Genomic DNA, 14246 nt, shown 5'->3' with positions numbered 1-14246 from the left:
GCAGGCTGAAAAGAACTCTCTGAAAAGTTAAATCAAGAGCCTACTGATCATGTCTTTATTAACTAATAAAAGGAACTGCCCAATCCCCCTGGGTAAAGTCCTTATTTAAGTAAGAATGTGTGTGCTTGTATGCCTTTGTGAGTATTTAAAGTAATCCTAAGCACTTGAACTAAAAACTAGTTGGGGGAGGATGATGGAGAAGAAAGCGTGGACACGAGGAGGATGAGGGGAAGGAAGATAGGACTTTTTCCTTGACTTGCACGCCCAGCTTGTCCCAGAGATAATCCACTGCTCACTGATGATTTCTCTAAACTTTGATTCTCCCTTGGAGCACTTGGAGTAAAAGCCTCACTAAATTCAAAAGAATCTGGGGGTGGGGGCAGGGGGGGAAAACAAGGTACTTACAGAATCAACATGTTGTGCAAACATTATAGAAGCCTTCTCGGTCTGTTGGGAATGGGGTATAAACTCACATCCTTTTTCGTAGAGTCCTGTTGCTTTATTGAATGTGCATCTTTTGGTGTAACAGCTGCCTCCCTGACACTTGTTTACTTCAGTTTTACCAGTAATACCTACTGAACATCTGAAAATATAGGAAGGTTAGATGTTTAGGTGATGTCATCATTTCAAAGGGTCAGAGTCTATGCTCAGTTTCTGACAGATTGGCTTTCTGTGATTTTCCTCTTATGATCCAAAAAACAAGGATATCCCATCATAGCAAAATTGTTAAACTGTCATCAGAGTCATTTCTGTTTGCCAGAAAGTATCTGGGGGGATTACAAAAATGGTATTAGAATGTATTTCTATGCAGCAGAAGAGCCAAGTCTGGCTTAGGGCTGTTGTTAGCATTAATACAGATGTAAGTCCTCAGGCACCTCTGAATCTATTCCCTTCATCCCTAGAAGGTCAAGAGCCCTCTTTTATTTCCCACAAAAGATTTGCTGACATTTCTTATTTGTTTATTTTCTAATTAGTTTATTGCATACGACTTTTGCGGAGTTCTGGTATGTTCATAGGTATTTTAAATGTTTCCATGCATTAGGTATTTATGAGTTTTGTTGCTATTACAGTTGGAATGCTTTCCCCCTACATCTTATTGTTTAATTTTATTTTTTAACCATATAACAATGCATGAGCACTATAGAAAATTTGGAAAATGGCAAAAAGCATGAAGAAAAGAAAAAAAACATGTCTCACCATCAGAAATGAGCTACTGTTACCATGTTGAATATGTATATATTAACATAACACTGCACATATAGCTTTGTTTCCTGCTTTAAAAAAACTTAGCATATTTAACTTTTTAATATTATTTATTTATATATTTATATATTATTTAATATTTTTCAAAATGTGGCTGGGTGCGGTGACTTATACCTATAATCCCAGCACTTCGGGAGGCTGAGGTGGGTGGATTGCTTGAGGCCAGGAATTTGAGACCAGCCTGGGCAATGTGGCGAAACTCACCTCTATCAGAAATACAATAAAAATTAGCTGGGCATGGTGGTGTGCACCTGTAATCCCAGCTACTTGGGAAGCTAAGGCACGACAAACACTTGAACCTGAAATGCAGAGGTTGCAGTGAGCTGAGATCGCACCACTGCACTCCAGCCTGGGAGACACAGTTGAGACTGCCTCAAAAAAAAAAAAAATTCAAAATGTGATCTTAATAATTTTATATCGTTTAATACCATCATATGTATTCAGACTCACTTGTTGAACTTAGTTTCCCCTCCCAATTTGTCAGTACTATAAATAAAACATCAATGAATAAACTAAATTTCATATCCAAGTTTGACTGTATTTCAAAATTTGCCCTGTGATTGATTCCCTGAGTAATTATTAGATCCAAAAGTTTGAACATTTTAAAGCCTGTTGATACAGCTTCTCTATCATGTCCTTACAATGCATTTTTAAACATGAAATGCATTTTTAAACATGAAATCACAGGATCAATAAATTGTTAAATTTAATATGTGTCACCCAAATTGCTTTCCAGAAAAGTTACATGAATTTATGCCTCTAACAACCATCTGTGAGAGCTTTCATCCCACTGACAGTAACTTACTAGATAATACATGAACCTCATCCTTGTCAAATTTACATCTCTCATTACTAGTAAGTACGAACATTTTTATTATTGGACATTTTTATTTCATTTCTTTAATTTTCTTTTTCTTGAGACAAGGTCTCACTCTTGTTGCCCAGGCTAGAATGCAGTGGTGTGATCTTGGCTCACTGCAGCTTCAACCTCACCCCCAGGCTCAGGTGATCCTTCCATCTCAGCCTCTCAAGTAGCCGGGATCACAGGCACGTGCCACCATGCCAGGCCAATTTTTGTATTTTTTGTAGAGAAAGGGTTTCACCATGTTGCCAAGGCTGGTCTCAAACTCCTGGGCATTTTAATTTCTTCTTTTGTAAATTATCTATCCTTCTCCTTTGTCTGTTTTTCTATTTGGATGTTACTATTTTACTGATTTTTCAAAAGCTCTTATGTGTTACAATACTAAGCTTCTAAAGGCTTTCTTTTTTATTTTTGCAAATATCTTTTTTTGTTTTTCCTTTTTATTTAGTGTATGTTTGGTTTATGTGCAACAAAATTTTTAATTTCTATGTAGCCACATTTATTATTCTCTCAGTTATATTTTTCAATGATTGAATGCATTGGAAGAGTTTTGCTATCCAGGGATTTGATACTTATTAACATTCTTCTAGTTTTCATTATGATTTTGCTTTTTATCTTTAAAGAGTTCATCCAATTGGAAAAGAGTCTGTTAATACTTTCCCCACATAGTTAAAAAATTATCTATCTCAAGAAATCCTACCTTTCTTCACAGATTTGTAATTCTACCTATAATAACTAAATTATATGTGTAAGTGTAAATATCTGCCCACATTGTTTTTTTTTTTTTTTTTTTTTTTTTTTTTCCTTGAGACAGAGTCTTGCTCTGTCGCCCAGGCTGGCGTGCAGTGGCGCGATCTCGGCTCACTGCAAGCTCCATCTCCCAAGTTCACGCCATTCTCCTGCCTCAGCCTCCTGAGTAGCTGGGACTACAGGCGCCCGTCACCACACCTGGCTAATTTTTTGTATTTTTAGTAGAGACGGGGTTTCACCATATTAGCCAGGAAGGTCTCGATCTCCTGACTCCTGATCCGCCTGCCTCGGCCTCCTAAAGTGCTGGGATTACAGGTGTGGTGAGCCACTGTGCCCCGGCCCACATTGTTTTAATTAATGTAGTTTTATAGCATATTTAAAATTTGAAAAGTAAGAATCCCCTTTATGAATTTAGGCCTCCAACAACCATCTGTGAGAGCTTTCATTCTACTGACAGTAACTTACTAGATAATACATGAACCTCATCCTTGTCAAATTTACATCTCTCATTACTACCAGTAATTTCTACCAGTAATACCTACTGAACATCTGAAAATATAGGCAGGTTAGATGTGTAGGTGATGTCGTCATTTCAAAGGGTCAGAGTCTGTGCTCAGTTTCTGACAGATTGCCTTTCTGTGATTTTCCTCTCATGATCCAAGAAACAAGGACATCTTTTCTCCAAAATGATCTTAGCTACTATCTACTAAATGAACTCTTGGATTATTTTAATGAGGTAAAAATTGATGTACTTTTGACTAGAATTTCATAAAACCTATATATGAAATTTGTTTATGTCTTCCATGAATTGAATGTCTCTCAATTTATCTTGGTTTTCTTTTAACCCCTTGAGAAGGATTTTATAGTTTTCTTTAAATATGTTTTCCACATTTTTTAGCGTTGTTTCTACTTTTATTATACCTTTCATTGCTGTCTTGGAGGATTATATTTTTGAACTGGTTATTGCTAATATATGGAAAAGTAATTTGAATATTTATTTTGTACTGGGTCACCTTATTGGCTTCCCTTGTCAATTTTAATTTCAATTTATTTCCTTGTGTTTTCTAAGTGGATCACAGATCATCTGTGTAACAGTGATTTTCTCTCTTCCTTTCCATCTTTTTACCTCCCCGGTTTTATTACGTTGGCCACAATTTCCTAAGCAAGGTTGAATAATTGGGATAACAGTGGCCATTCTTAGTCCTGGCAGTGTCTCTAGTGTTTCCCTATTAAATATGAGGTAGATTGTTGACTCTCAACAGATGTTCTGTATCATATGAATGAAGTAACCTCCTGTCCTGGGCAGTGCTGTCATTTGTGTGATTGCTTCTAAGCCTTACAAATAATTTAAAAATTTGGAAGATAATGAGCAATACATATTATTAATATATTAAAATTAAAAGGTTTAAAGAGGACATGGTGATCATGTCTTATCCGTGGAAAGAAAAACGTGTTGTATATGTACTCATTTCTAGAATATCTCTGGAAAGAAATATTCTATCAGAAAGAATACTGGCACAATCTCGGCTCACTGCAACCTCCACCTCCCGGGTTCAACCAATTCTCCTGCCTCAGCCTCCTGAGTAGCTGAGATTATAGGTGTGTGCCACCACACCTGACCAGTTTTGTTGTATTTTTAGTAGAGACAGAGTTTTGCCATGTTGGCCAGGCTGGTTTCGAACTCCTGACCTCAGGTGATCCTGCCTGGGCCTCCCAAAGTGCTGGGATTACAGATGTGAGCCACTGTGCCCAGCCTACTTGGTGTCTCTTTACGCCTGAAGAGATCCAACACTGAGGCATAATATAATGGAAATGGACCTAGTGTACAGAGTCTGACTGTTATAAAGAAAGGGAAAAGTAAAGAGCAGTAATGGTCTTGTGGGATAAATGGAAGCCAGAACTGAGTTCTGAGCCCCTTTTGAAAAAGTTGTACTAGGCCGAGACAGGAATCAAAGCTGAGTGCATCTTCTTAAAGGGCTATCGGGCAAGCAAGACTGGAGGCAGACATGGAGAGGATGCTGTACCAACTTCTACTTAAAAAGAGGGTATTGTTCTTAAATGCAGGAATAAATGTGCATTTTTATCAAGTTTCTTTTGAGAATCTATTGGAACAATCATTTATTTTCTTCTTTTCTTCATATACTATATTCATTACTTACTATTACAACATTTTTGGATTTCTGGAACACATTCTCACTTGGCTTTAATGTGTTTATTATTACCTTAATTTTGCCAGATGTAATTTTCTATCCTTTTATTTGAAATCTTCACCTCTATCTTTTTAGAGAGGCTGTAGCTACAGAATTTTTTTCATTCCATTTGTCAGGTTTTAGTGTGTGAGTTATACTAACTCTTTAAAATAAATTGGGAAGTTCCCTATCACTTCCGTTTGCACTAAAGCAGTTTTTGTGCACTGAGACTGCTGGTTGCAAGAATTAGCTCATACATTCATGGCAGCCAAGCGTTCTTTCCAAGGATTGTGCTTGGTTTCTACTGACATCGCGCAAGGTTTAATTCAAACTGGGAGGAGTTTCTGTTTTGCTTTGATATTCAAACTGTTTTTCAGATAAGTTTCACAGTCCCTCCCAAGCCCATTCATACTGATAAAGTCCACACAGATACCATGCTGGGCTGGGTGGGCATAGTGGCTCACACCACCATGATGGCAGAAATAATCCCAGCACTTTGGCAGGCTGAAGTGGGAAGATCTCTTGAGCCCAGGAGTTCACCAGCCTGGGCAACATAAGGACACCCTGTCTGTACGAAAACTTAAGACCAGCCTGGGCAACATGGTGAGACTCCATCTCTACGGAAAATATAAAAATTAGTCTGATGTGGTAATGTGTGCTTGTAGTCCCAGCTACTCGGGAGGCTGAGGCGGGAGGATTGCTTGAGCTCGGAGGTTGAAGTGGGGGTGAGCTGTGATAGCATCACTGCACTCCAGCCTGGGTGACAGAGCAACACCCTTTCTCAAAAAAAAAAAAAAAAAAAAAAAAAAAGATATTATTCTGCCCTCAAGGCACCGAAGAGCCTCATTAGATCTGTTTATGTCACTGGTGCTGGTATGGGATGATGGAGACACTGAACACAGCACCCGTAGATTTTTTATAGTTGGTACAGTTAAAAAAAAAAAAAAAAAAAAAAAAAAAAGGAGGCAAATGATTTCTAGCTGCAGAGTGAAGAATTCAATGAACTGAAACACTTGTAAAGTAACAAAACAGTGGTTTTGTGGAACTCTGAAAAAGAAGGCACTAAGAATGAATTTGAATTAGAAAATAAGACAGGACACACATTTTTTAAAGTAATCACTTCAAGAAAAAAAAGGTTGCAATTTAAAATAGTTTGGAACAAGTTAAATAAAAATATACATACCTTACTGCTTGGATTCTTCCGTTGGATAAGTAGAATTTCTCATCATTATTGTACTCATCAAATACTCCCCATCGTAGATGAGCCCACTCATGGACAAATGCCCTACCTGTGAGAAAGTGTTTTAAAAAACTGATTACAATAAGAATGGCAAAATTACCTTCTCACACTAGGAGAAAGCAATGTTTTGGAATATTTATGCTTTGCTGTGTTAATTTTTTAAATGAAAGACTTGATTTCTTTAGATCTAATATCATAGCTGTACATTTTCTTGAAATATGAATACTTATTTTGGCTTATCAAATGTTAATCAGGCACCTCGTAAGTGCCAAGCAGCCATTCAGACACAGAGAAACAGCTGCCGTGTCCTCACATAGCTCCTGGTATAGTGGAGGGCATGTGTGATTAGAAGCTAAAATGCCTGGTGGTGCAGGCATGATGACAGAGGTCAGCAAAGGCGGCTATGGGAGCCCAGGCATTCCCACAGCAGCCAGGGCAACATCCTCAACCAATTCTTCTTCCTCATGGCTCCTATCTCATCAAACCTCAAGGTCTGCTTACTCCATCTCTGTCTGTTTTATTCATTCTCACCTTTCCAGGCCCATTGCCACTTACTCCTGAATTGCTGCAATAGTCACCAGATTGGCTTCCATGTCTCCATCCTTCAGGGAAAGTCCAACTTCTCAACATGGTGTACAAGGTCCCTGATGCCTCAGGCCTGCTCTTCTCTGCAGCCTTGTTTCTTGCTGTTCTCCACTCACTTCCCAAACTCTAGAATTAGGATGAGTTCCTGAACTCCTTTTTTCCTAGGTCACATCATGCTCTTGTTCAACTCTGGTCTTTTTTACCTGTGTTTCCTTAGCTTGGAATACTTCCTTCCTATCTTTGCCTGGATAACTCCTATTCTTCTTTGAAAATCAAGCTTCTGTGTACCTAGAAGCCTGCCCTGATATCCTCATCCTAGGCCCAGTACTCCCCATTTGCATTTCACTATCTCCCGTTAGGAACTTACAATGATAAACAGTCATTGCTACTTAATTGCCAGTCTCCCGCGATAGAAAATTGTCTCCACGAGGACCGACAATATGACTTCTTCACTGTCATATCTGGGCACATAGTGTCTAGAACTTAGCAGGCATTCAGTGATATTTGTTAAACTTGAATGAAATCTTAATGACTTACGTACAGCTCAGTTTTTCTGGAATTTAAATTCCAAGGAAGGCTGAATTTGGACGGTTATGTGAGGTGGGGCATTCTGTGGAAACTCTAGTATCCCACACTAAGGATTGGGACTTTATTTTGTAGGTGTTCGTGGTCTCTTTAAAGGAAGATTGTGAGAGAATTGGAGTGGAGTCACAGTACAGAAAGGAGACATTATAAAGGAATGGTTTTATATATGATCGTGATGGCTGGAGTGGGCTCAGGAGTGGGATGGGGCAGTTAGGTCAATCAATTCAACACTTATTTGTTGAGCCATACATTGAGAATGTTCTGTTCCTGTTATGGAGGTGAAATGTGTTGTAGAACAACAAAGAGGTACGCTTGACGCATCCTTTTGATCAGGTCTTTAAGCGCTCTAGTGTATTTGGGAGTGAGGCTTGGATAGTGTTCTTTTGTTTGCTTGTTTTCTCTGCCTTATGTGTTTCAAAAAAGAAAATCAAGCTGGTTCTAGGGGATCCAAACCTTTTTTGAGATAAAGAAATCTAATGCTAGTTATTTAGTAATGAATCACATTTGATTATACTTGAAAAGTACATTTTATATATATGTCATTACTTAATACTTCCTCCAATAATTATTATGTATACCTCATATATAAATGATAAAGTTTATCACTGGAGTTTTTTCTTTAGTTACATGTTTTTGAGAGCTGAATTGCAAAGGTATTCTGTCTGCTACTCAAAGTGTGAGCCACAGACCAGTAGAATCAACATCTCCTCTGAGCTTGTTAAAATGCAGATTCTTGAGTCCCACTCCACACCTAATGAATGAGAATCCACTTTTTTTTTTTTTTTTTTTTTTTTTTTGAGACGGTGTCTCACTCTGTCTCCCAGGCTGGAGTGCAGTGGCGCGATCTCGGCTCACTGCAACCTCCGCCTCCCGGGTTCACGCCATTCTCCTGCCTCAGCCTGCCAAGTAACTGGGACTACAGGCGTCCGCCACCACGCCCGGCTAATTTTTTTGTATTTTTTAGTAGAGACGGGGTTTCACTGTGTTAGCCAGGATGGTCTTGATTTCCTGACCTCGTGATTCGCCCGCCTCGGTCTCCTAAAGGAGAATCCACATTTTAACAAGATTCATACATAATTTGAATGCACGTCTGAGAACACTGCACATATACGCCATCTCGTGGCTATCATATGAATTGCAGGCAGAAGATTTAATTCCGTTGTCTCCTTGCATATCCATAGAAACTTAATAATACAAATTAAATTCTTTTATAGTTATAGTATGATGCTACAATAATTTATGAAAATTCAAAATACTATATTTATACATGTATCTAAAGTAAACTAAATTCATAGCTGAGAAATGCTAGAAATTCTAAGTGAAATGCATGTTCCATTTCAAGTGAAAAATGCGATGATGTTTTAAACTCTAATAGTTTGGCTTCTACGTGCTTACTCACAAAGATAATGCTAGTGTTGATACACTTTGAACATAAAATAGTTAAATCGTATGAGAAGTATGGTAGAGTAGTTCATACCTTGTGGTCCATATTCTTTTAACTTTTTTCCTGCTAGGAAATGAGGAGTGAGGTGGATCCTTTCACCCTGGTCTCCACACTTGCCTATGTGCTCTGTGTAGGGTTCATCACCACCTGAAGGAGTAGACTCAGCAACCAGAACATCAGCCTGAAATTTAAGAAAAAGTTTTTATCATCACAAAGTTTCAGCAAATGAATTAACCATATTCATGCTGGAGTAAGTTTTAAACAATCACGTTTGATTTTAGAGTATTTTGATTTTAAAAAATCTGGGTTACAGGAGGAAGTGGAATTTTAAAGAAGAACTTGATATTCTCACATTTTTGTAGGTCTCGAGTTTTGGTCTCACATAGTCAGCTTTTGTCTTCCATGTTTCCGGAATCAAAATGGCAACATTTTTGAAATAAAATCGTTTTCCTGTAGCTTCAAATAGGTATGGAGATGCCTGGGTCACCATGTCCTGGGAAGAAAAAAAAAAAAAATACATAACAATTGACTGAAAATAAATTAAATTATCAGTCATTCAAATTCACATCAGGATTTCACATTTTCAAAAACCAGTTATTTGTTAGGATGGGAAGAAGAAATGTAGAAATACATTTTAATAATAATAGCTAAGCTTTGTGAGCATTTGCCATATACCCTGTGTCATCGAAAAATCACTAGCAATGCAGACTCTAGAGACAGACTCTAATCCTGGCTGCACCACTTTTTGTGGGACATTCGGCAATTTCTAATTCCGAGCCTCAGTTTTCCCATTTACGAAATGGAATATTATATTATAGTGACTGGCTGATAAGGTCGTGGTGAGGAACAAAGTGAAACGTGATGTGCTAGGAACAATGTTTACTTCGCACACAAGCAAGTATATAATGTTAGCTACGCATTTCATTTCACTCGCTCCTTTGAGGATCAATAAATCTTTGAGGGTGAAACTGAGACTTAGTACAATTCTCAAGGTCTCACAGCAAGTAGTAATGAAGAGAAAAAGTGAATGTGATTTTAACACCTGCTGACCCTTGTAATCATTTTGGGATTATATACTAAGTCAAATTAAATGTAATACTAAATGTTATGGTAGTATTTGTCTATTTATTTATTTTTCTTTTTCTTAAACTTTGCCAAGGGCTGATAGAAGTATTTATTTTTTGTGCAGTGTGGTACTAAGAGTTAGATATAAGAAAATAGCATAATTATATATTTTCAAATTACACCTAATTTTACTTCTCTAAAATGGAATAGCTACAGTGTTAAATTATAAATGTGTCTGCAGATTCCCTGAGATACGTTATGACAAGAGAGCAGGGAGAGTGATAGAAGATACTGTTATAGAAAGGGGGCAGTATGTCTGTTAGGACTGAAAACTATTTGCTTCGAAAGTGAGCATAGACAGGAAAGAAGAGGCTGAAGACTGAGCCTAGTGAATGTGGGGGACCCCAGCATTCAGAGGTAGGAAGAGGAGGAGCCAGTACAGGGGCCTCAGAAGGGCAGCCAGTGCCTGCAGAGGAAATGAGGAGCTGTGGGATGAGAGTGCTGTAGGGAGGAGGGCGTGATCATCAGTGTCAAGCACTGCTGAGCCGTCACTTCATATGAGGACTAAGAACTGATTGCTGGACTTGGCAGCATGGTGAGCCCTTGTGGCAGAATAAAGACAGCAGCTCCATAGAGTGGATTCGAGAAAGTGGGAGGTGAGGCAGTGGAGGCCGTGAGTACAGACAACAACAGGTTCAGAAGTTTTTCTGTGAACTAAAGGGGAATGGAGAAATAGGCAGTAGCTGGAAGTGGACTTCAGGACAAGACAGTTTTGTTTGTTTTAATGGGAACTATTGTACAATATTTTTATGCTAATGGAAAAAAACCCAAAAATGTAAGAGAAAAAGGGGTCATTGCAGGAGCAAAGTCCTTGTGGGAACAGACCAGAGTGACCAGACTCCATTGCCTAGTGGGGGTCGTCTTCGGAGCGGAAACACTTCATCATTTTATGGGGAAGCAGCACTTGGGGATTAGTGCACGGGGGAATCCTGCTATGCCTCTTCCTAAGAGGTCAACTTGAGGAACTTATTTTACCTCTCTGAGCCTCAGTTTCTCCCTTTCAAATAGTGATAATAATGGTTGCCTCTATTTTTTTAAGTGTTCTTAATGATTTACATTTTTTTCTTCTAAAACTCCTGGATTTTTAACACTCACTAGGAGAGTTTAATATTACGTCACTTTAAAAAATAAAATTAAAAAATGAGCCAAGATCACCAAAAACTTGAAAAGTAGGTATAAAACTTCATATATTAGAGTATTATATTACCATTTGACTTGTGAAATGTGAATTTCCAATGTCTCCCAGGAAGAATAAGTAACATGGAATGCTCTTGTCTTCTACATTGTAATAGAAATAATAATAAGGGATCTTTGTTTTGGCATCTGTTCCAGATTTTCAGAAAATGACCTCACATCCTAATACACACTTAGACTCTCAGGCTGAGAGAAGGTTGGGGGTGACAGTTTATAGGATGGGCTAGAAATTCCTTCAGGACAGGGACAGTATATTGACCACTGGACTTCGAGTACCTGACATAATTTAGATGTTCCGTAAATATTTGTTGAATGAATAAACAAATGAATGGATAAATAAAGTGGGTTTGGTAAGTGACAAACTGGTATAGAAGTGCCAAGACAGGCAGTGCGTGGGGTCCTGTGCATTGCCCAGACTCCAAAATAGCCCTATTGTGTACCTTCTTGTGTGTGTGTGTGCGCACGTGTGTATGTCTGCGTGTGTACATGGGCATGTGGGTGTATGTATATTTGATGGAGGGGAGAGAGAGTTTCTGACTCTCCCTTCCTCAGCTTGTGACGTGTACTCACCCTACTAATATTAGCAAGAATGCAGTGGATGGAAGTGATGCAGAGCCATCAACTGCTCTTGTAGGTAGAGAAATCTGGGGACTGTCCTGCTGAAGCAAGTATTTTAAAGGCTGACTTAGAGGCTTCTGTCCCCACAGGGGCACCAGGGGAGAGTCTCTCATCAGCAAGAAGGTTGTTGGAGCAGAGGGTGGAATGGTCGGGAAAGGTGGCCAAGCCCTCGATGAGGTCCCTCAACTCTGCAGATCTGGCACATCGAATAGGAGGGAGTTAGGGACTCTGAGCATTCTATTCACTTAAGTGTTCTTGTTACAGAGAAGGAAATGATGGAAGCCATCATTATCTCACCCCCAACTTCAGGATCCATACTAGAAAGCCAATTTAATAATTGTAGTGAGAAGTACATATCTCAGGAAGAAAACCTCCAAGGACAATGAAGTGGAAGCACTTTGAAAGCTCTAAGCACTATATACTGTAGATGCAAATTACCAGGGTCATTGAAGATGAATATGGCATCTACATTCTCCTTCTGGCATATTGCTGAACCCCACTGTCTAGCCAGAGACCGAAACACACTGGTCACATGTTTGCTGATGCCACTTCCAAATTTAGGAACAATCAAAAACTCACTCAACATTTTAGATGATTGAGAGATTCAAGAAGTCTGAATCTCCCTTTTATCACAGACAGCCTGATTCTCTTTGGGTTAAGTAGGTAAACTTTATGGTGAATGACCCCCTCCACTCTGTTCCCCATCCCCTACTGCTCCAATTCTCTAACCACACACTCCCGGCAGGTAGAGACGGTTTTCTTTCCAAACATTATCTTTCTGTATTTGCCTCTGCTTAGAGCAATGGATCTCTGGGGAAACCCCTCTGGGCCCTTGTTCTATTAATTTTCCATCTAGAGAGAGCTGATGACTATATCTACCATTTATTGAGCTCTTACTATGTACCAGGCACTAATGCATGCATTTTTAAAGTTATTTTTTAAAGTTCTGAGATAAATTTAGATTAACAGAAGACATGCAAAATATTGCACCGTATTCTTACATACTCCACCCAGCTTCCCTTTATAGGCATGCATTTTAAACTTTGATCCTCACAAAATCCAATGAGAGAGATATTTATTATTATTATTCCCATTTTACAGACTAGTCCTCTTACTAGTACCGCACTGCCTCTGGATGTGCTACAGCCAGATTCCGGGGTGGTCTTTCATAAAGCATTTCCCTCTTAGTTTTAGATGCTTGCTGTTGTACAAGACCTTCTTCAATGGTATAGATGCCCCTGCCAGGACAGGAAGTCTTCTTCCTTTCCCTTCTGCTACGTAAGAGGTAGCAAGAAATCCTTGAAAGGATCCCTTGAATTGGGGCTGATAAAATGCAAGGTTTTCTCCCATCAGAGGGTCAGGGTTGTTCTTACATCAGAGATTTGCATCTTGGGCTCCTTTTAGGATCACAGGGAAGGGGGTTCCAATTAGGAGAATAAAAGGAGAGTCTGATACGTGCCAAGGGTAAAATCAGGCAAAGGATCTGTGCATCTCACAATATCTGTCAAATGTAGCTGACCCTGCCGTACTATAGAACTAAATTTTCAGTGACATAATCCACAGCAGTACATATCAATTTATCATTTATCAATTGCCAACAATGTATCACTCTGAGTTATGTGCATTGCATTTATTATCTTATCTGACAGAAGAATCCTAATGGTTAACTTATTATTTCCATTTTACAGATGAAGAAACTGAAACTTAGACATAAAAATACATGCCAGTGTCGTACAGCTGGAATAGGGCACTCATGTTCTCTCTGTCACAACATTATGCTATGTTTTAAAAAGCATGGATAATTACTAAGAACTTACCTTTATTTGTTGAATGAGTGTTTCATCTTCTGGCACGTTGGGGTCGATTGCAATGACAATGCCTTCATAGCCATTGTTGTTCAGCTGAATGAGTGAATCACTCAGGGCCCCTTCTAGAAGGTGAAGAATCAAGATGAACACAGAACTCTTAAATGGCCCCATTGCTGTACATCTCCCTGTGATTTCTCTCTTTGGAAAATGTGGGTTATGAAGGTGTCTTTCTTTACCATTATATATAAAGACACACCTTTCCAACTTATCACAGGTCTTTGTGTTTTACTATTGCTTTTGTATTCAGTAGGAGAATGATAACAATATCTTAGTCTCAAATTGTGTACTTGTAAATATTTCAATTTGCCTTCAGGTGTGCCAGATGCTGGGGTAAGGGTGGGGGAGCCCACATCCGGTTCCTTGGAAGTCTTCACAGGTGACAAGCAGCTTGGCCATTGATAGGTTTGTTTACTTATTAGAAATGTTTACCCAGCCATGGACACCAACCCACCCAAAGTCACCCCAACCTCCTCCTGCCTAGGAACATCCAGACTGTTCTGCATATTCAATAAACATCTTGTAA

At 38.9% G+C, this 14246-nt stretch overlaps 1 protein-coding gene across 1 annotated transcript in view; it reads right to left on the bottom strand.

The window, feature by feature from the left end:
• Window positions 1–14043, bottom strand: part of CLCA1 (chloride channel accessory 1) — a 32962-nt gene extending 18919 nt beyond the window's left edge. The window contains exons 1-5 of the mRNA XM_050773586.1: window positions 13673–14043; window positions 9271–9411; window positions 8952–9099; window positions 6248–6353; window positions 406–583 (exon numbers count right to left, since the gene is read on the bottom strand). Of these exons, the coding sequence (XP_050629543.1) occupies window positions 406–583; window positions 6248–6353; window positions 8952–9099; window positions 9271–9411; window positions 13673–13834 (735 nt within the window). The 5' untranslated portion in view covers window positions 13835–14043. The remainder of the gene's footprint in view (window positions 1–405; window positions 584–6247; window positions 6354–8951; window positions 9100–9270; window positions 9412–13672) is intronic.
• Between the last annotated feature and the right edge of the window lie 203 nt (window positions 14044–14246).

Source organism: Macaca thibetana, chromosome 1, assembly GCF_024542745.1.
Source record: "Macaca thibetana thibetana isolate TM-01 chromosome 1, ASM2454274v1, whole genome shotgun sequence".
Classification (NCBI taxonomy): Eukaryota; Metazoa; Chordata; class Mammalia; order Primates; family Cercopithecidae; genus Macaca; species Macaca thibetana.
Note: the sequence above shows the minus strand (reverse complement) of the source record. Positions and strands in the feature narration are given on the sequence as shown.